The sequence below is a fragment of the Anser cygnoides genome, chromosome 14 (assembly GCF_040182565.1).
Source record: "Anser cygnoides isolate HZ-2024a breed goose chromosome 14, Taihu_goose_T2T_genome, whole genome shotgun sequence".
Classification (NCBI taxonomy): domain Eukaryota; kingdom Metazoa; phylum Chordata; class Aves; order Anseriformes; family Anatidae; genus Anser; species Anser cygnoides.
This window is the reverse complement of record NC_089886.1, coordinates 10,904,014-10,926,935: the sequence shown is the minus strand read 5'-3', so window position 1 is coordinate 10,926,935 and position 22,922 is coordinate 10,904,014. Positions and strand designations below refer to the sequence as shown.

The window sequence follows — 22,922 nt, the reverse complement described above, 5'->3', positions numbered from 1 at the left end:
GGTGTTGCATTTTTAACCTGTCTGGGTTCTCATAATCTGTGAGACTCCCCCAAATTTACACATTTAGAGGGTGATACAGATTTAACTAACGTTGTCTTCTACATTTATGCTTACTCAGTATTTTTTTTAATTAAAAGTAAGGTAACTCTGAAGGAACAGCATCTTGGAGGGTAAAGAGGACATTACATGGAGTAAAAAGCAATTCTGCAGATTCGCTTTAAATCTTTTCTGTAACCCTATTTAATCCTCTTCCTCTTCCCCCCACCCCACCCCCTCTTTTTAAATAGTCCTGTGTTTTAGTTTTATTTTAGGACATAGGTACTAATGTGGGATTATGTCAGTCTGCTTGACCTCCCTGGAGCCTTTAAAATTTTTCCTGGTTATCCTTGGAGACTGAGCATGCAAATGAATGACTCGGTGCTCATTAACTTGGCTTTGAATGTCAGCACAGGGATATGAGCAAGTTTGGGAGTAGTAACAAAATGATACAGGGCAAACTTTTTGTCTAGGTTATTCTGTTCATTCTTTCCATCCCCCTGTTTTATGTAGGTAGGTTGTGGAGGGGAATGGATTGCTGTTTAGTCTTAGAAAGCAGACGTTTTTCACATGTCCATCTCTCACTGTAAACCGATGTGGAACTTCTGTGCGTTCCATAAAAGCCTACATTTGCTTTTGTGTTCAGTCTGTGGGGTTGTCTCTGCTGCTGTGTTAGCTCAAGCTATAATAAGTACTGTCCTGAGCCAAATTTCCATATATCCACTTCTAGCTCATATTAAGCTAAGTCTCAAATATCACTCCGCTGCCCAGAGAGGGCATTGTGGCTGGCAGGGGGTTGCTCAAGGTTAAGCACCCTGACACTGGTCATGCAGTGGAGATGGAGCAGCTCGAGTTACAGCAACTGTTTGAGTTGCTGTTGGGACCTCCCCTGTGCAGGGCACTACTTCCACTGGTCACACCATGCCTTCTCTGCCTGCCAAGCAAAAGGACGTGCTGTGTCTTGGGGTCGATACATGAGTCGGTGCAAGGTAGAACAAGCAGCAAGGACAAGTGGATTGCACCTAATGAGATTAGTCCCAAGCAAAGGTAAAGCTGTCTTTACCTTTTGTCCTTTATTTGGAAAAGAGTGCAGCAGGCTCTGGCATATTTGTTGGATGATGAAGTAGTTTATGGTGTTGATCAATAGTGCCCTGCTGATCTCAGCGAGAGGAAAATCCTCTTAAAGAGAAATGCAAATAGAGAGCAGTTACCTTGTCTTCCAGGAGTAACTGGAAATAGCAAAGCAGTTTGTCATGTTAGGAAAGTGAGGTTGAATAGCTGGACGTTCTGTATGTGGTTATTATGCAAAATATCCTATTGTAATGGACAAAAGCTTTTTTCCCCTCAGTACACCAAAAACAGTGCTCACAAAGCATGTTGCTGCTCATAGGATGATGGAGTTCTTTTGTAAATGTAGGGATCTAGTTTAGGTTTAACACAACTTCTCCAGTCTGAATGGTGTCTTCTCTTCTATTTCTGGAAAAAATGAGACGTTTGTAACTCAAGAGCTGATATGCTTTGTTTTGTGGTGGCCTTTCTGCTTCTGTGCATCCTCCCACTGACCAGATAACCTGGTCACATTGCCGAGTTAGCTGTCTGTGGAGGGATATGATGCAGGCTCAGATGATTTGGAATATCATCCTTCCTTTTTTTTTCCCCTAACACTGCTTCACCCCCCTAAAGAAAGTGGATAATGTAGAACAGCAAACGCAAATGAAAAGGGTATACAGAGGAGCTCTTTTACCAAAAAATGAAAATCTGGTTATCTAAGAAGCCTGTCTAGACAGACATCCATTTTAATGAAATGCAAAGCAGAATAGTGCATGAATACTTCATTAGTAAAAAGACTTGTCATCTTCGAACCCTGATGTAATGTTTCTTGAAAGCTGTTACCTTCTTGCAGTATTAGATTGAAGTTTTACAGAGTGATAGAGAAGTGGCAGTACATATGGTATTGTCAATGTGACAACTACGGAGTGTTAATACATAATTGACTTTCTCTATCAAACCTCATTTGGTTAAAGGAATGCTCACCAATGAACCCGTTCTAGAGCTTATAGCACAGCAAAAGCCCGCAAGGAAACAGAAGTGGAAATTTACTGTAAATGATGCTATGACCGTGTGACTGGTTAACCAGCCTCTGAACCCACAGTTGTGGTTAAAGTTCACTGTCTTCTTGCAATGTTTAGTTCACAGTTATTAGTGATGGTCCTGGTCTAGTTATTGGCTGTCCTCTGCAGTGTTGTGAATTACAGGTACACGTTAGCTCAGCTTGTGGCTTAGTTGACTGCATCAACTAGAGAAGGTGAAAACTGAATGAACCTCACTGTAGGTACTTGTGATCTACGTAAAAGTAGAAAGCAAAAAATAACTCTGTTCTGTAAGTTACATCGCTGTTCAACTTTGAGCTTTCTGGTGTAGTTCACCTCTTCTCTGGCTTCCTCTCCTTGTCCAGCAGACCACCACCGTGCCATTCACCAGGAACGCAAGCTGAGACTGTTCTTCTTACGGGTTTACCGCTGCTGTGGTCCCCTGCAAACTGAGGGGGGAATTGCAAATTACAAATTTCATGCTTGAAACACAATTGTTCTCTTATCTGAGGAAAGACGGAAAGCAATTTGTTCTGGCTAAAACGTGAATAGCAGAAACATGCTTGTGTCCTTCTTCCCTGAAAGACGAAGGCGTTAGCATGAGGTAAGAGTTCCTGGGAGAGTCACTACAAGCAGTGCATGCAGCGTCCTGCATCCATACTCCGGTAGCATCAGTTGTAGGGTCAGATCAGCTGCGAGCAAACTGGTTGCTCCCTCCTCTGCCCCTTAAGTTTTGGGGTGAAATGATGCATTGTCAGAGTTGACAGAGAAGATCATTATAGGGCCAACTCAGACCATCTTATCTGGAGTGTGTAGTAGCTGGTGTGTATATCTGCGTGCCCTATCTGGACCATTTGTGGTGAAACCCAGTCGAGTGGCTTGGTGTTGCCCTAAGTGTCACATAGGGGGGCTTTGCTTCCAGCCTGGATTTGAGCCCCCCACTTACTTGGAGGGGTTATCAGGCAGGAGATGCGCAGGGTTTTACTAACTGTGGCTCAAATTTGAGGAAAAGTGGATTGCTAATCTAGTGCTGAAACTTGTCTTTCAGAAGATGTTAATCTTAATTAACTTTCACCTTCAGCCCAGTTAATCAGTGCTAATGAGTTAACTGATGCTGGTGCTGGGTTACGATAGAGAGAGAGGATCAGCATGTCCAGTAATGCACCTTTCATATCTGCACCAGCCTTTTCCAAACGAAACACCTCTGTTCCTTCCCTGCTCCCCCCCACCCCCCAAATCCAACCCAATACAAATGCAAAGACAAATGCAGGTAATAATGGCATGCAGACAGATTGGCTTTAATTTACAACACACGCATGAGGTGTATCTCTCACTTGGGTTGTGTAGTGATGGTGTATTCCTCTTAGCCAGCAAATCGCTGCAGGAGCTGCTGTACCAAACTCGTCTCGTTGCATCTCAGTTTCTCTGGCTTGTTTCTGTAGGCGCCCCGTGCTGCTGATTTGGTGAGAGCAGCGTGGGTTACCCTCCTGTGTTCCAGCCTGCAGGCGTGAGTTGCAAAACTGGCTTTAAGAATGGATTACTCATGAGATCTGGTTCACAAACCCTGCCCCTCGCTAGGGTGAGGTCTGCTTCACTGGAAGCAGAGGGCTTAAACACGCTCACCGTCTCGGGCTAGACACTTAGCCTAAGATCTGCTGTTAATTACAGCTAGTTGGGATCCTTCAGGTTGGAAGGGACCTCAAGAGGCTGTCCAGTGCTCTGCTGCGAACGTGTCACATTATTCTTTGCAAGCTCGTTCAGGCAGCAGAACATATGTTATTTTATCAGCTATCTTGCAGCCCAGGTGAGCTCGGCTTGCTGAAGAACACCCAAGCGCAGATATGAACATGAACGGTGCGGTAGCTGACTCAGTGCGGCACCCACTAGCTAAATCTGCCAGGAACGGGGCGGGACGATTACAAAGGCAGTAGCAGAGTGCCAAAATTTCCTGCTCCTTTCCCTTGCAGTACGCTAAGTGCAATTCCAGTCCGTCTTGTGCCAGTCGCCACAAGCAGGAATGAGCTGGGCCCCGCTCATCGAGCGGCTCCCAAAGTGCTGGCATCCTCTGCCGCCTCTGGGAGCGGCTCTTCCGTGGAACGGAGCCAGACCGATGATGTTCTCCTAATGGAAGAGCTTTCTCAGGGAACCTGAAATGGGAATTATTAAATGCTTAACACTTATCACTTACAAAACACATTTCTTAAGGTGCTGGAGTAAGTTCTTTGGAATAAAAAGAGGCTGAAGATGAGAGCAGAGCAGCGTTGGGTCAGCGGTCGTGCAGTGGCTTATGAGGCAAGTGTGTGCCTTCATAAAGAGTGTGAGAAATGAGACTTTGTACGTAGCTTATGGCAGCTTAAATTTGCATGGCCCGTGGAAATTCAAGTGTGGAAGAAACATGAGAGAGGGCTCATATATTTGGTTTATTATGAAATGGTTCATCCACACCATTAATGATCATAGTTTATTGTTCTCCATACATGATATGGGGCACAGGCTTCCACAAGTACTCCCACACGGTGCTCTCCAGAAAATGGGAGAGTACAGCTGTTAACTGCAGCATTAATCCCTTACAGTTGTTCTTAAGTTATATGGACTTTAATGTGAAATAGCTTCTTTCCTTTAACTCCTCCCAGTTTGCAATGGTTGTAGGTGAGCTAGAACAAAGCTCTGCATGTTTTCACTTGTTTGTCTCAGTCCTGTTCTCTTAGTGAGCAAAGTCACCCTTCACCACTCTTGCATGCTGTTGACGTCAGTGTGCTTTTTTCTTACAAGGTTCTGCGTTTCCCAGCCATGACCTGGAATCAGCTGCTAATACAGATGAAGAGATAGTTCAGCTTTTCTGCCTGACTTAATCAGTGCTCTCTAGGAATTGTTGTGCTGTAGGATCCAGAATAAGACCCGCTTGTTTCCTGATGCTTGTAATGAGTTCCAGGCATTCATGACCTGTTTTGGATAAAAAACCAGTAGTCTACAGGTGAGAGCTCTGTCATTGCCAATTTATTTGGTGATCCAAGCTGAGCTTTGAGTGGAGTTTTTCAGTAAGAAAAACAAACAAACCAGCTGTTCCTAGGGCAAACATGTTATACACAGACACTTAAGCTCCTTAAATTAGCTGGTCTCATTGCAATGCTAGATTTTGGGTTGTGTTGTTTTAATTTCTCTTCCTGCAGCAAGTCTGTCTGGGGGAGGGGAGTAAGAAAAGAAATCTGCTCGGTTTTTCTGAGCAACCCTCTGCAAAACTGCTCAAAATCTTAAAAGGCACTTTAGGAACAGAAAACAAATTTGTTGCTTTTTCTGAAGAGAGAATGTCACTTAGCTTTCTAGAAATGCCATTAAAATGCATTAAAGCTTTTTATGTTTCTGGATGGAGGTGCTCATATACACCTAATTTCAGTAACTCTTAGAAAAGTTTACCTTCGTGCTGTTTAGGTCTCTAACTGGTAGTGCTTTCATGTGCAAAAGGCCAAGTATGTCCAAATTTGGAACTCGTTGGGGATGGAAACAGCATCTCAGCCAGTCCTTTTTCAGTGTTTTCCCTTACAAATCCAGAGAAACATCCACATCCTAATAATCTTAGGAAAACAATTTTATGGCCTGCAAAGCAACTCATTTCAAAACATTTCAATTCCATATGCTCGATGATCACATCTGCTTCTTTTTCCGCCCAAAACTCTCAAGCTGTCTCCTACCTGGATAACAACCAGCAGGAAGCTCAGTCTTGTGGTTCTTTCCAGAATTCCCCGGTCTCCAGGGCTATATTACTTTTGAACTATTAAAAAATAGTAGTAAACAACAACAAAAACACCACCTGCCTGTGGTTCTAGCTTTGGAAAGGATTAGTGCGTCGATGGGTTTTTTTGCTTGTTTGTTTTTCTCGTTGTCTTTGCTCAAAGGCAGTTCTTCAGACTGCTGCCCAGGTGCTTTGTACAGGAGTTTATTGAAGTCACGTGAACATCTAGAAAACTATTTAAATGCACGATGAGTACTCAAGCATATAAAGTATCGATGTGCTTAGTTTATTCTCTCCTTGCTATTGTTTTGAAGTCTTTTTTATAAAATCTTGGTCTTTCACGTGTGTACCTCTCTGTGTGGCACTTGCTTTTCCTCCGTTTTAAGGGAGGCTGCATCCTTCCTGTGCCATAACTGGCTGCTGAGGACCCTTGTTGCCTAGGGAACAGGGAAACCTTGCAAAAAAATTTTTTTTTCTTTGTTTTCTCATGAGAGTTTGACATTCTTTTCATGCCCCTTTGTGCTGAATAAATTCTGTGGCCAGAGCTGATGTATCTCACAGGAAGGATCAGAAACATGTTTTTCAATTATAGCAGGGAAATAACAAGGGGGCTGCAGTTCCGACGTGTAATTCGCCGTGTGCTCTGCTCTGTGCAAGGGACGCTGCAGCGAACGCCTTGGTGAAGAGCTGCCATCTGGCTGGGGAGATAGGCCCGGTCGTGATGGCTGTGGGTAATGTGCTCGCTTTCTCTTTTCCTCTCTGATAACTTGCTTTGCCTGCATTGCTTAAAATAGCTCCAGACTCACCGTCCCTTCAGGTAAAAGCATTCAGCCCTCCCTTAACTTCTGAGCTCCAACCAACACGATGCTTCTTCACGCTCTGCCTTCGAGTTTTTTTTTTACCATTGACAACGTTTTGAAGGTTGTCAGCGGAGCCCGATCCTCTTCAAAAATCCCTTAGAGCCTGGAGAAGTCCTGCGTGAACGAGCCGTCTGAAGAGGACGGGGCAGTGCCGCGTGCCTGTGCGCAGCCGTCCATCCGTACGTCTGTCGGGAGAGAGGGCTGACACCTCCTGACCCCTCTCTGGGCTCTTGTAGACGTGGTCTGGCTAAGTGCGTGCAGTCGTAAAGTCTCTTTGGCTTGCAGGAGACTTCTGCTTTAATCAATATGTCCAGTCTTGAAAATGTTGAGTGGTATGTGATATGGCTCAAAGGTCTTAGGAATATTTTTACCCGCAAGAGTGGAGGGATGGGCGTTTGTTGGTTAGGTTTATGGTAACTTGTGCTTGCATCATCAATTTGTCACAAACTGATTGTCAGCCTTGGATGAAACTGTGCAGGTTTCATTGGCAAGAGTTTTTCTGTACTGTCTTAAATAAAAACAAACTAAAAACCTCGCCCACGCCTCCAAGTTAGCTGCTCTTTCAGAGGATTTTAATTTTGTTTATCTGATTATGATTAAGCAATTGCATGTTTATAGCATACACTTTGACCTTGATGTTGGTTCAACTGGGCAAGGATATAAATGATGAATAAATACCATAGCAAGCTTACCATTGTATTTGAAATTAACTCTTTAATGTAGTTCTCTAAAATAGGGACATTCTTTTTAAGATACCTAGCAATGGTACAATTTTATCTTTTCTACCTAAATTTAAGAACTATTGGAGTTTGGGTTTTTCTCTTTTCAGCAAAAAAAAAACCCACAACTGTCTGCTTTTTCCTATGCACTGATTTAGAACGTAGTACTGTGGCATTTACTAAATTGATTAGGTGTACAGGATGAAATTAACGTCTTAAAACTAAAATATGAGCGCTTCAGGTCCTAGTATATAAATCACACTTGCAGTATCATGGAAGCTCTGGATCCAATACAGTTTTGATAAAGCTGGTTTGCCCTGAGATTCATAAATGATACAAGACCCTACTGAGTGGTATAACTGTATTTCTCTGAATTTCCTTTTTTGATTTTTCTCAGTAAATATCACAGCCTGACAGCCTTGGAACTGCTGGTACAAACAGAATAGCCCCCCAAAGTGGCTGTACCTAAAACACTGACACTTTAGCCAAAGATTTCCTGTGTTCATCAACACAAATTATCCTTAAAAAAAAAAGTGGGGAATTTCTGTCTGAAAGACAGTACATTTCTGGCATGAGAATGAGCTAAGCAACAGCGAATCCCCAAGTTACAATTTTATAGTGCAGTAATTTTGCTGATCAAACAGCAAAGTTTTTAAGACAACTCACTGTCAGCATGGAAAAGCCTCCAACCAACAAAACAAAACAGAAGAAGCCTTAGTTCATAACAAGGAGCAGTAGAGCGTTGTGTGCAGAACTGCCAAGTCAAAGAGTTTTTTTAAATATTCTGTAGCTTAAGGACTTGGCTTCTCTTCAAGCATTTCCAACTACAAAAGGATGGAGAATCTTGCAAGTGAATGTGCCCCCTCTAGGGGCAAAAATGTGGAAATCTGTCGTAGCAGGTAAATCCAAGACGCTGGTGAAGCATTTGTTTGGACTGTGACTATCTGGGTTTTTTTAACCCCACTGAGGAGGAATTTCTGTTGGGACTGGGATGTAACTTCCTCTGCATCTTGTTTTTGTGGTTTGCTGCAAGAGGTGATACGTGAAGAGGTGATACGTGCTGTGTGTTAAGGCTCTCATTTCTGGGCTTCTGACACTTCAACTCTTAAGAGGTTATGAAAAACGTGCTGCTGTTTTTCTGGGGTGGTTCTTGAAATGCCTTTATAAAGGGTGTAAGGGTGTTTCATACTGTTTGTTTTTGTTTTAAAAAAGGGCAAAAAGCTGTTCATTAGTTCTGTAAGAGTTGTAATACTGAGCTGTTCTGTGTGCATGTTGTATAATTTCAGTAGGGAAGGATATGCCATGTGCAAGGCAACACACCACTTCCCTGTTTTCCTTTAACACAAACACCCAGATCATCCTGGGGAACCTCTCAGGATTCTGGGAGGAGAAAAATCATTCCTGAAACTTCAGGGATTTGAGTGTGGGAGCTGCTTTAAACTTGCATCAGTTTTGTGTCGCTGCATGTCACTGCTCCGGCGATGACACCGCAGCCACAGAGCTGTTGAACTTGGATGGTCATGTTTATTTTCTCTGGCAGTTATCACTAAAACACAAATCCTATATAAAACCATTTCAGCAATTTTTGAATGTTTGAGAAGTTACAAAATCATTCTTTCGTAGTAGTCTTTTGCCTCCAGTCTTTGCCATTTTGGGTTTGAGATCATGCATTTCATCCCAGTAGTACTTTCTGGGTGTTCGCATGCCCTAAATCTCATCCATGCTGCCACTGAAATGCTCTTTGTTTAAATTTCACATGGAGAAAATAGTATCCTCCCTCAGCTTTTCCTTCCTGCTGCTTTTGAAGTTTATCCTGCTTTATCCTAGTGGGTTGGGTGCATTTGGCTTTTGTGGGGAGTGCTTTAACTCAACCCCAAGTTTCCTTATGAAAACAAGGTAAGCAATTTCTAATGATACTTGAGGATCCTACTGATCCTTTAAAGCCTGAAATCAAGCCTCACCAGGTGCCATAACAGTGGGGTCAACGCTTCCAAGTGCGACTGCTTCAGTTTTCAGTGTGAAATGTATTGACGCTCACTTTTCTCCATTCTCTTACCTCTTGAAGGTGCTCTTACGGAGTGTTACGATGAACTGGGCAACCGCTACCAGCTCCCCGTCTACTGCCTCGCTCCCCCCATCAACATGATCGAGGAGAAGGGCGACCTGGAGACTCTGGATATCCCTGACCCGCCGCCTAACTCGGGGCACGAATGCCAGCTTCGTTTGCGCCTGTCCACAGGCAAAGACCTCAAATTGATGGTCCGCAGCATGGACACGGTGTACCACATGAAGAGGCGGCTGCATGCGGTGGAGGGAGTGGAGCCCGGCAGCCAGCGCTGGTTCTTCTCGGGCAGGCCGCTCGCAGACAAAATGAAACTGGAGGAGCTGAAAATCCCAAAGGACTACGTGGTGCAAGTCATCGTGAGCCAGCCCTTAGCGAACCCAACCCCGGTGGAAAACTGATTTCTGCTTGTTTATTGATTCTTCTTTCCTCCGTCTCTGTCATGGGATGGGTTTTCACTGCCCTCTCGTCTTTCGGTTTGTCCTGCTAATGGATTGGTTCCAAGAAATGACCAGCAAAAATTCCATCTGTGATGGAGATCTGCAAAAACAAAACATAAAAATGTAAACTGGCCTTTGGGGTTTGCCTGATCTCGTATTTAACACAACAGCAAGCAGCACAGGGCAAGGGCAAAGAAAGGAGTGGGGAGGGGAAGGGAAAAGGGGGGACACGCAAAGAGGGTGGGAAGAGGTGGTCTTTCACTTAAACAATACAAATACGTAATGATTCTTGAAACTGTAAGTGGTGTCCTGATCTACAGAGCAGGAGTAACAGAGAGCACTTTTATTTAAAAAAAAAAAAAAAAAAAAAAGAAAATCAATACTTCATATCAGCACCACCTGCAGTTCATGCAAGACTTGCAGCTGCTCTGGGTAGGAGCCGTGCTGCGTGTCCATGGGGATCGTGTGTGTGGTTTGACCTAACTTGTGTGCTTCGTCCGGGTGCTGCTGAGGCACCGCGAGCCCTGGGCGGAGGACCTGGGCTGGGGGCTCGGCCCCTGCCCCACGTGGGTGGCTCCTGGCGATGCTCAGACCAAGCAATTGTACATTCCAAGGTGGCCACGCAGTCCTGTGCCATTGCTGGCTCCAGCGCTGGGGACACAGCCTGCTGGAGCCTTAGGCAATAACTTTGTAAGTGTATACTTTCGTGTACTGTACTGTAAACACGCTACAAGACTGACTTAGCCTGAAGTTTACAGGCTGACTGGCACCCGAGTACGTGCCTGCCGAATTACTGTATGTCACTCAGATCATTAAAACAAGCATTGAACAAGCTAGCTAAGGTGAGTGATGCATTGGTCTGCAATTAAGGATTAGGTGCGCGACCTTTGTCAAGTGGCACTGGCGTGCTCGCTGTAATAGGTCCAGGTTAAACTGCAGTTACACCCAGATGTAACGGATTGGAACTTCCCATGCTCGGTTCCTAGAGGGCACGAAGTGTGGAAATAGGTGGACAAATGAGCACACAAATTTCAGCTTTTCCTCTGAGTGTCATTTGCAGCAGCAGTCTGTCTTTCTAGATATGGTGATCCTGTAGCCAGGACAATTGGAGGTATCCTCACCAACACACGCTGGCTGCCCAGAGCATGGTCATGGTGTTCAATAACCAGGGCTTTTCCCTTCAGAGCGTAAGAGCAGCCCTTTTGGCACACAAGAGGTCCTTTTCTAGTCTCAAAAATCTGAATCAGATGAACATATCTGTGGGGGAAAGAACTTGATTGTTACCTTGGTTAGAGATGCGCTCTGTTCCTTGGCTGCTCCGCGCCCTTGTCTGGCAATGCCTTTGGATGAGATCAAATTCCCTGTTCCTTTTAAACTTGATTGCTAGTTGGCTTGTTTTTTCAGCCATTACTGAAATTACTTTATTTCTTCCAAAGGCTAATACGCTGGTCAGGCTAATCCTTTTTACTGGTTTCTGTCTTCCCTCTCTGGGTCTAGGGTCTAAACCTACAATTGTCCCAACTCTTAGTCATCTGCTAGTGAAGCTGTTGGGTTAGGATTGACAATTTTAAACCTGTTACTGCTTCATTAATGCTGTAGAACTCTGTTCCTCAGAATCTAATGGAGTTTCGTGCTCAACAAGCATCAGTGTAGAGCCAGAATGGGCTAAGGTCATGCGTGCAACGTTGCAAGTCTTTCCCAACAGATGGAAGCAGATGTGAAATTTACATTGATGTTGGTGCAGCCAACTTCCACCTCTTGGAAAACAGATCCACGTTCTTTGTGCATTTCCCACTCTACCCCCAAATAAATATAGCTTTCATTTTCATCCCTGTGTTGTATGCAAAGATTTCCTGGCAGTTCCTTAAACTCCAGTTCTGTACAGGATGACTGAAGGGTAGGGGCAGAGGTGTGTAAAGGAAAATTAGTTCTCTGTTCTCATAAACACCCAAGTGACTTGGTTTTCTTTTTTCTTTTTAAAAATGAAATCAAAGCTGATTAATAATCTAGAACAAAAGTTTTCTATTTTCTTTTTAAGACAAATATGATTTAATATACTGGGGTTTTGCAGCCAGATCTTTTGCATTCCAGAGGGAAAAATATTTATTTGATATGTAAACAACTCAAAAATCTCTTGGATTTTCAGTGGTCAAAGGATGGTTTTGTGCCAGGAAGACACTACTTGTCTCATAAGGCATAATTTACATCTTCATGTAAATGGTCATTGCAATGTCATTACCTTCCAGCCCTTTCTGGAAAAAGGGGGTGTGGGATGAGCAGAATTGTGATAGCTGATTGGGAAAGATCAAAGCTGAAACCGGGATGACAATTTGCAACTGCAAACATTAAAACACTAATTTTTTTTGTAGATTGCGTTTTGGAGATTTTTTTTTTCCTTTTGTTCAGGCAGTTGTTACCATGTCCTGGTTTTGAGATTACAGCATGTAGGAGCTGGGAGAGCTCCTTCTTTCCTTCCTTCCCCTGTCAGAAAAGCATCGGTCCTGTTATGTTGTAACAGATTACCGTGTTTTATATCAACTGTTATTATGGTGGGGAGCAAGGCGATGACCTGAAGGCTATGTCGTAAGTGGGCTTTGAGTAGAACAGAGAACTGGTTTATGAAGATGCACTGTTCTCTGATAACCTCTCTCCTCTTCTGTCTAGTAAGTACATAGCTAAACCTGAAATAAATGGTTAAATGCTTTTACAGGTGGAAGTGAAGACGATTTTAATTTCTTCTTTATAAAATGGCAGATGTGCTAGGCACGTACCCTACTGGAACCGAATTTTACAAGATTTGTATTAGGGAAGAATTCTAAGTTTCCAAAGTGTATCTATATATATTAAAAAAAAAAAAATCAGTAATGAAAGCATACAGCATGTTGACTGACATATCCTTTGTACATGCCTAGAGGCTGCAGTATGCATCGAAAGCAGTCATTGCTGTCTCTGTGAAACGCCTTGTCCTTGTCCTCTGAGGTTGTCTTCAGTGCAAGTGCGGGGGACCAGGTATGGGCTCCTGCAGGACTCGTGACCTGGAGCAGGGAGGAAGGGAGGGAGGCTTAAGTGCAGAGCAGAGGAGGCACGGCTGAAGCAAGACTAACGAAGTACTAAAATGCCATTTAGCTTACAGGACCAGGTGCAGGTCTGCATGTGGCTGCTCACGTGGGGAGGACAGAGAAAAGCCTGCTGGTGGTGCTGCACCTTTACTCTGTAGCATGGGCATATGCTGAGGGGTAAGCTCGGTGCTGCTGGCAGCCTGGCCTGTGCTGGTTTTTGGCAGGCTGGTTGGTGCGGTGTCCTGAGCAGAACTGAAGTAACACAGCGGATTTGTAGTGCACGCAGCCATGAACAGCAATGCCAAGCGCTGACAAGAGGAGTAATAGGATTTTATTTGTTTTGTTTTGTTAGACCCATCAGACCTTTGTCATTCCTGATTAATTCTGGCCACGAACTGATGCCAGTAGAGTACGTTTTTTGCCATGTCAATGACAGGTCTGTTTGACATGCTTCAAATCTTCATACTCTGTTGTTGCTTCTGCCTGACCCAGAAGTAGTAAACCAGTAAAAGCCCACGCTCCTGCACAGCCTGAGAGGCAGAGAGGCATGAACACTGCAGAGTCTGCTGGGGAGCTCCAGGAAAACCTCAGATGCTGTAGGTACGTTGCAAAAGGATGCTTCAGGTCATCCTCCACAGTCAAGTAACAGCACTCCTGCAGAACATCCAGCACCCAAAAGCTTGATTCACTACGTTGGCTTTTTGTGCTTTTCTGTTTATTAGTGTTTTCTACAGAAAACAGCTGGGAATAGCTGCTCTGTGAAACCTCTTTTTAGTTTTCTGAAAGCCTTTTCTTCTCTAGAGCTTGGAAAACTAACTGATGTGAATCATCAGTATAACGAGTTGGTTTTTCTGTTTTGTTTTTTGTTTTTAAATAGCCACACAAATGCTAAAAGCAGCAACAACAAAACTAAAAAAAAAAGAAAACTCATTCCAGGAGCAACCAGACAAAACCACAGCACCTCTTTGCCTTTCACAGAAAACTCACAAGTTGGGGAGGAGAGGAGAGGGATCCATTGATGCGACAAGGCAACACGTGCCATGTGCATAACGCTTAGTGTAAACCAGGTGGCCAACTGATAAAATATTGCTGTAGTATGACATGCTTCTGCATATATATCTATCGTTAGTAAATAATATAAAAACTTCAAAAATGCTATTAAAAATCTTAGTTTGTTACAATGGTGGGATGCTTTTAGCCATGGAGTTTTGAAAGCATTTTAGCTGTGTAAGTGTTGACGAATTGAATGCTGTACATTTCTCCATTTCTATCTTCTTCAGAAACACAAGTGGTAGCTACATTTCTGACTCTTGATCTGTATTTTACAAACTGTTTTTTATGTCACTGTAAATACGTTCAAGACCCTGCACCTTATGCAGAGAATGTTTACTTTTTTTAAGAAAAAAGATTTCTGTTGGCTTTTTCAGTAAGCTGCTCAGACCTTGTTATGTTGAAATAAAAGCAGTCTCTGTTAGAAAGGGGCTTTTTTTCTTTGCCCTTGACCACTTCCTCCGTACGTCAGGCTCCCTCCTGGATGATGGCTGGCAGCTCCTGGATGGCTCGCACCCTTTTGGAATAGAGCATAGAGGTACTTTGAGAAAGGAGTTTTTGAAAACTTGCTTTGGGTGGGTGGGGGTGAGCTTTGTACGCTCTGCAACAACATAATGTACGCTCTGCAACAACAAAACCTTCAAACCCCCTAGATGTTGGTGGTCTGCCTTGCAAGCTCTAGGAAGTCTTTGCGTTAAACTTGTCAGCAGCTGTGCTTCTGTCTTCTCCCAAAGAAGATGAATGTCCTACTATTATATCTGCAGCTACAAACACTTTTGTTGGTTAACGACTGTATATACAAGTCTGCCTGCTTTAAGACTTTCATTTTCATCAAGTGTTTTTGATTGTTCTGCTCTGCAAACGGCTCTCCTCTTCCATATTTCATTTAGATACTCCGTAGCCGCATGCGTGTTGCTCTTGTTCCTAGGAGATGGAGCTATAGCTCTCCTTCCACGGGAGACATATACATGCCACCGAGCCTCCAAAATTCAAATAGTTGGAAGAAGAGATGTGTTAACCAGCGGGCTTCTTTCTGTGGACTTGGAAACTTTTAATAAACGTGTCCACTGGACTCTCCATGAAGAAGTATGTTCCTGTCCTTCAAGCAGGACCACTTGTTGGGTATTTATCCGGTAGAACTCTGTATTTGTATATTTTACAGACGATGACCATTTGATCAGAGCCATGGGGCAAACAGAGAACTTAAAATCCTGACTCCTGCCTTAAAACTCGTAGTTCATCTTGAGCTCCAAAAATTCTGCACCTGCTTGTTTCAAAGTCCCTTTTTCCTTAGGAAATTTGAATCCAGTTAAAGGCTGGAGACGATTTAAGGAAATTTAAATCAAATTAAATTTTAGCTGATGTCTTTATTAAAATAACTAACTGGTCTTGTATTAAAAACCCTGTTTGTGCCTCTCAAGTCCAGGGAATGTTTAAAAAGTGGAGGTGGCTTTTGAGCAATGATTGAAATTACTGCATCAGCTGGAGATTTGTAAGCCACTTGCTTTCGTGTGTTCTGAGCAAGAGACTTAGGTTTGTGTCCTCTCTGCCTCATGGTAATGGCTTTCAAAGATGGCTGGTACCATCAAATTTGTACTTCTTGAATAAATATCTTCATTTTTATGGTAAAAAACCTTTTGTACGCAGTTTGTTTGTGTGTGCCACGTAACAAAGAAACATTCATGTTGTGTAGGATACGGTGCTAGATGTGGTACTGACACAGAAAATACACAGCTCCAGCACACAGTGAAACAAGGACAAGGGAATCCCAGTGACGCGATCTTTTTTTTCCCCCCCTGTAACTTTTATAAAATCTTTTAGAATCAAATATACAACTGTGTAAAACATGGCTTTTAACTTTTTTCCCCCCTTCCTGGCTCATTCAGCCAATGAAGAGTTCTAGGCCTATATACAGATGCTGTGAACATCAGGTAACTTTTAAAATGCATTCTGTATTTTTACGTTGTACCTCTGTTTCTTGGCTGACATATCGCAGTAGTGTGTGCACATATTTTTAATCAACTGCAAAGCACAAGTAGGTTGTCTTTAGACTGTTAAATTATTTGATTTTTTTTTTAACCTAGGGAAGATCTTTTACTGTTGAGAGCAAACCATCGTGATCTTCTATGAGTTGGAAATGCTGTACAAAATTTCCTGTATTTAAAACAAAAAACAAACAAACAAAAAGTTTTTTTTCCTGCATTTAAAAATAAAAGTAATACTGGAAATGCCATGCCTTAAGAACTAAATTCAGTGTTGTTTTTCTTTTTGAATTTCTTAAATAGGGCATTTAATTCTGAGCTGGAATTCCACGACTTTTTCATTACCATCTGATACCCTAGAGCCATGTTTTTGTGGTTGTTTTGGTGTGTGCCAAAGCACCTCGCAAGTAAAGTGTGCGATCCGTGGAAATGCAGGGCCCTAAGGAAGGGTAGAGCAGCCTGGAGATGCCCTTGGACACCTCATGGGAACATCCTGTGTCCACGGCTCCTGCAGATGTGCCTCAGGCTCCTTGGTGAACAGGGAAAGTGCAAAATGATGGATCGGTGTAATTGTCCTGTAATTAAATTAACTGACATGTTGTCTTAATTCAGGTCACTACTGCCTAGTCTTGATTAACTACCTAATGTATCAGAGGAGTATGATTTTTTTTTTGTAGTCTGCTTTGATCTAATGTTATCACAACCAAGACTTTCAATTTTTTTTTTTTAATATTTATTTATTTAAGTCTTAGGACATTTTCACTGTAGAATCCACGTGAATTATAAACTTGCCTGAATTTTTATATATATTTTTGTGTGTGTATGTATATATATATACAATCCCTTTTATATATACATATTCCCATTCTCTGAGCTGATGCCCTCAAACACCATGATTTATGAATAACATGTGATCTTCCCTCTTCACCCATCTTCTAGCTGAGCAGTGTGGTCTCTTGTGAAACAGCAGGAGGGATGTTCACCTTACGTCGCTGCGTGTGTGCATGCGCAGCCCCATGCACCCCAAGCTGTCTGTGGTGTCCAGAAGCTTGGTGTGTGAAATGAGCAGGGGAACACCAACCTGACTGTGAACCTAAGCAAAGCCCCAACAGGAAGTGGACTTTGTGTCAAAAGTGCACGAGAAATTAAATTTTCCCAGTTGCTGCTGCAAGCAGTGAGGTTGGGTGTTTGTTCATACCCTGCGACGTATGAGCTTAGGGGAATATATGCTGATTTGTAGAGCAGTTATATAGACTATTTTGTTTCCCTTCTATCTAGCATGGAATATAATTAATGTTTATAGTGTGACCGTATTCATAGTTAACTGAGCTCTATCTCACTATGTGAGGTTGCACAGCACGCTAGGGCCAGCGCAGCATTTCTTCCCCCAGGTGGGTGCTGTGATATCCCTGCAGGCTGCGTGCCAAAGGCAAATGCACCCATCCTGCTGCGTCTGGGCTCCTGCAACCTGGTGCTGCACTCGTAACTAGTGGTCAGCTCCAAAGGCATCACATCTGCTGCACGGAGGGACTGTCCTGGCTGGACCTAATTTTGCTGCTGTTCGTACTGGGGCAGCTGCCTTGGTCAGTGCAGGAACTCCAGATGCCCTCCATGTGCTACAGGGAGAATCTGGCGGGGAGCTCATAAAAACACAGGGCATAAAGGTAAAATTCCAGCTTTGCGAGGAGTGGCTCGTTGTGTTCTCTTCTCACAATCCCTGAAAGCGGGGCTTTCAGGCGCTCAGTTTATTTTCTCTGGAGTCGGAGCGGTTGTAAAGGTCTGGGAGCCAGGATGCCATGCTGCGGGCGTGCTCAAGCCTGGCTTCATGTGGGGTCAGTGGCTGAGCCTGGAGATGGGAATTTTCTGTTCTAATTAATCCCTTATGCTACAGCCTTGCAGCTTCATTAGGGGAGGTCTTTTAACGGCAGCGAGTTCGGAGGAGGCTGAATGGTGTGATGCCCTCAGTGTAAGGTGAGAGGGGAAATAAATTCACTGGGCTGCTGTGTCCGAAGCGTAAACAATCAATATTTAGCAAGAGAAACTGCCTCTCTTGCTTTCCCTCCATATGGGTTTAATTAGGTGGTTTAGTTAACAAAGAAAACAGCATTTCCTTTAGTTGAGCTGTTCCCCATAAGAGCAGTGACGAGGACGCAGGGAAGCTGCCTGACCCCCAGGCACGCACAACGAAGCAGAGAACACAGGAGAGGGAAGCTGACAGCCCCAGCTGGGTGCTGCGCTGGAGAGATGAGTCTGTCGAACCTCAGATCGGCCTTTCTTTGTGCTCATCTGCATCTGAGCATCCCAAAACAGCCGGGGAGGAGGCTCCTCGCTAAGGCAGTGTGTGATGGCACTGGGGGACAGGCAGAGATCGTCTCTCAAACGCCGAGAAGACCCCCCTGTTGTACGGGGCAGGGGGTAACGCTGGTATCAGCTACTCCTGGGGAGAGTTGTGAAGCATGAGGCTGAAGTCTGAGTTGTGCCCATCCTTCCTCCTCCTCCTTGGATGTCAATCTCTGGAATTCATCTTGGTAGAGCAGCGGCAACATGAAATGGAGAAAACAGAACAAGCAATCGCTGGGCCACATCCCTTCGGTTTATTCACCTTCTACAAGTTTGATCCACCTATTTGGTGTCTATGAAGTGAACTGGAGGATGGAGGAGCAAGGCTGGCTGCATTGTTCCCAGCTGGGGAAAGTCTCGTTTGGTCTGCTGGGAGCATGCTGGTCCCACTGGGAGGTCAGCCACTGTTCCCTTTCCTCTTTCTCCTCTTTTCTTCTCTTGGTTATCAATGCAGAAGACTGCAAACATCTTGAATTCCACATAGCTCAGTTTCTAGATTTGGAGATGGGTATCTAGCTTAGTGAAAAAGCCTTGGCTAATATCAGTTTTTTCAGAGGCAGACCCAGCACCCCAGCTCTCACCCCCTTCTCCAGCTTGCTCCAGTTCCCCAGCTCACTCAGGAGAAATTGGATTCAACTTATTGCCTCCAGCTCCTCCCAAACATGCTACAGGCTCATAGGGCACCTCCCTGGCACACGGATATTTCTCCACCGTTCTGTAAAGACTTGCAGGTGTGGCAGTGATTCATAACATCTGGGGTCATCGCGTGGCTGGGCATAAAGGGGGAGAGCAGAGAGCCTTCGCTACTGCTTCACACGGCTGGGCTGCTCCTACCGACAGCATCCTTTCCATCAGGCAGCCTTCAGGTGAGAGACAGCATCACTGCAGCCCAGGGCTGAGGCTGCTTGGTCCAGGAAACTGCTCTGAGGGCACTGGAGAGCCGTCCCCAATGGGACTGATGCTTTGATACCCAGCTGGGCTGCTACCCCAAAAAATATTCTCTACCTTTTGCTATTTTCCTGTTAAACCATTTTCAAGTAAGACTTTGGGAATTACATCCGTAAAGAAGACAGGCTGCTCTTCTTGCTTTCTCCATGTAGGCTCTGACTTCCTCTCCCAGACGCAGCAAACTTTTCACCTCCCAAGGACTAACTTTAAATACATGGGCATTTTCATGACCTCTGTCTGGACTGTAATTTCTCTAATTTTACCTCATCTCCAGAAATGTCGGTCTTTGAATACCTTAAGTTCTCCTTTCTGGATGTTAAAGAGAAACTTTTTGGCTTGAAACTCGTGACACAATCATATCACCCTCTATGTCCAGCAGCTGAACGGCAGTCCCCCAGTGCCAGTGGATGAAATACTTCTCAAGACAGTTCTGTTTTGGGGCAGAAAGGTTTAGAAACAGGTCACGAGCGCTGATTTCCTGCTTCGAAAGAATACATGGAATACCAGACGGTGCTCATGTCCAGAGAATAAAGGTGACCTCTTTCTGGCTGTGCCTGCAGGAAATACCAAGCCCCTGGTGCTTCCTGCGCACAGGCAGGAGCACGTGGATGGGTTGGGGCTGCTGGCCGTGCCGGGGGGCTCCTCGTGTTTCAGGATGCACATCACGATGCAGAAGTCATTAAAGACAATCTTCCCCATCATGTTGTGGTCTAGCAAGTCAAATAGCAGCACGAGCTGGTTTTTATTCAGGCCTGTCATAACAGAGCATGTAATAAAACTGCAGATCTGGAAAAGAGTGAGCTCTCAGGCCTCGTCTGCACAAAGCTGTGAGCAGTAATTAGCAGGATTTATTTTATTTTAAATGCCCGCTGCTCCCAAACAAGTTGCACAGGCAATTAAAAACACAGTAGCAGACAAGAGATACTGTTTGGAATTAATAGACGGCATTAATGAGATGTCTGATTTATGAAAGTGGCATATGCAATTTCTACAAGGAAGACAATGTTAGAGTGCCAGTGATTTTGTCTTCCTTTTCTTCCACTATACCCCAAAGAAAAAAAAAAAAAAACTTTTTTCAGTAAACCAGAAACATTGGGAAAAAAAACTATTTTTCTCCTGAATCGCTGCCAGTGGCTCAGTCCATGGGAAGAGGTGTCGTCTGAGCTGGAGCACCGTGGTGGCTTGCAAAAGCACGGGAATAGACTCCAGACCTGCAGGCAGGACGTGAGGAAGCTGTGAACCAGCAGACCAGCATCTGCGAACAGCCCCATGTGGAGAAAACTGTTGGCAACAAACCCACCTGCTTTGTAGTGCGGAGCACGGTCGGTTTATGGAAAGGATTACATGATGGGGTTGCTGCAGTACTAAGGAATTAGCTTCGGTGAGCCAGAAATTCACTCCTGCCCTATGTTCCTGGCATCTTGCTTGTACAGCTGTAAAGATCTCCTTTATCACCACCCTGGGTTTTTTGTATGTCGATTATCTGCTCACTGGGGCCAGGAGCTGGTTATCGTGTTTGCGCAGTGCTAGCAAGCCTGACTGGGGGCTTTACGAGCTGCTGGGATGCAGGGGGTGATGTTACTATAAAATCAAACAGGTTTATTGGGCTTTCAGACCTTTTTCTGTTTCGCAGATAGGGAAGGAAGCAATTGAAGGGGGAAAGGGATACCCTCAGTGGGAGCTGAAAATCCCCCTCAGCTGCTCCAAGAGGTCCCATGAGCCGTACGTGGATCAGGAGCAGCCAGGCCAGGTAACTTCCAGTGCACCCAGGGCATGATACAGCAGGGAGGACGTGCTGGTGTGTGCTGTAACCAAAAGCTCTTTGGGGTATTTCCAAGTACTCGTATCATCTAGTGGCTAGGTAATTAGTATTACGGAGCACTGCATTTGTTGTAACATCTGAAGTGCAGTGTTTGTAATCTCCGGATTTAAATCCTAGGCGATGTAGCGTTCCATATATCTCTTTTCAAAACATTACTCAGGGCCTGTAATTTTATAGCATTAATGCCAATCTCATTTTGGAGAAGTGCTTACTGTTAGGGCTTTCTCGCACTGAAAATCCAGGCGCTGGAAATGCTGTGCCAGTGCCACTGACACTAGGCAGAACGGTTCATCTAGTACAGACGCTGCAGAAAACACCCAGATTTCAGCTTAATCTCCCAAACAGAACTAGCACCAGGGCACTGACCCCTCACAATAAGAAAACTCTGCCCTAGAACCAGAACACAGCCTCCGTCACACACTTCAATGCTTTTTCCACGTTTTCAAGATTTCCCATCAGATATGGAGGCAAAGCCTTGCCTACCATTGATAAAAACTAATAATAATAAAAAAACATGATAAAATCGAGTGACAGAAATTATTCTGACAATGCTTAAGAGCATTAAGTCTGATTAAATTGTGCAAGATAACACAGATTTAAGGACTTTAGCAAAGCAAATGGCCTTTGAAATATCCTTGTGATCTATAGCTCAGAGATGGCTGCTTTGGAATGCCCAACTTCTTATTCAGGTTAGCTGTCAGGAAGCCGAACCACTCATATTTATCTCTATCACCCATTCCTTTTCCCATACAGAATGAGTCCTTACACCTACACTACATCAGAATCACTAATAATAAAAGCAAACTCCACTGGCTTGCCTTGGTCCAAGGACCCTCTGCAGCCAGCATTTAAATGCAGAGCTGCGTGTGGTCTCATCACCAAGTTAGCAGCTTCTGCTCCATCAGTCGTGCTGTGCTGACTGCTCCGAGCAGTCGTGTTTAACGCAGTGGTGATGCTCGTGGCAGTCTGCTCGCACGATCGGGGTGCTCCTGTGAGCCTGGGGCAGACCTTCAAGGGTTTTTGTTGTTGTTTCTGGAGTTTATGTTCTCTTTCTCTTTAGCATTCGGGAAACAGTAAGGAAAAGTAATCTATAGGCAGGTGATTAGCCTGGTTGCTGACTTGGTTTAACGTTTGTGAGCTTTCTGCAAGAAATGGGTGGAAAGAGTGCAGATGGCTGATTCTTCTTGGCTGTGAAGAGACAGCAAATCTGGTTATAGGGTGTCAAGCACTGGATAAAAAGTGCCACGGCCCTCAAAATGCTGTGCTGTATCAGAGTTGCTCAAAAACTTCTGAAGGGTTAATGTGCATTTGCAAAATTTATGCTAGCAGAGAAATCACCTGTCTGAGCTCCTGTCTGACCGGGCTACCCTCCGGTAGGCTGCAGGGCACCCGCCCACACTGCGAGCCCTTTGGCACAGGACTTATCTTTACCGAACCTGATAAGGATGGAGATTCCCAATACCTGCCCTCAGCTGTTGCGGCGGCAGTTATGACGATGACTGATGCAAACGCTGATCAGGGAGGTAGATGACAGAGCAAGGGAAATGACCACAGGTAGCAGCTGGGGAGGTCCAGCAGGACATTAGGAAAAACTTCCCCTGGGATGGTGTGTGTCCCAAAGCAGGTAACCTGGGGAGGTAGTGTCTGCTCCGTCCTGGGAGGCTGCCAGCACTCAGATGGACAGACTGCTGCCTGTCCCGCTGCGTGCCGTGACACCCCTGCCCCAGGTGGGAACTTGGGCTGGGTGGGCTCTGGGGGTGCCACCCGAGCAACATTTCTATGCT

The 22,922-nt window shown here is 44.5% G+C and overlaps 1 protein-coding gene across 2 annotated transcripts in view; it reads left to right on the top strand.

The window, feature by feature from the left end:
- Window positions 1-10,313, top strand: part of UBTD2 (ubiquitin domain containing 2) — a 54,478-nt gene extending 44,165 nt beyond the window's left edge. For both annotated transcript variants that reach the window (XM_048080408.2, XM_048080407.2), the window contains exon 3: window positions 9,501-10,313. In XM_048080408.2, the coding sequence (XP_047936365.1) occupies window positions 9,501-9,898 (398 nt within the window). In that variant the 3' untranslated portion in view covers window positions 9,899-10,313. The remainder of the gene's footprint in view (window positions 1-9,500) is intronic.
- Window positions 10,314-22,922: the final 12,609 nt, after the last annotated feature.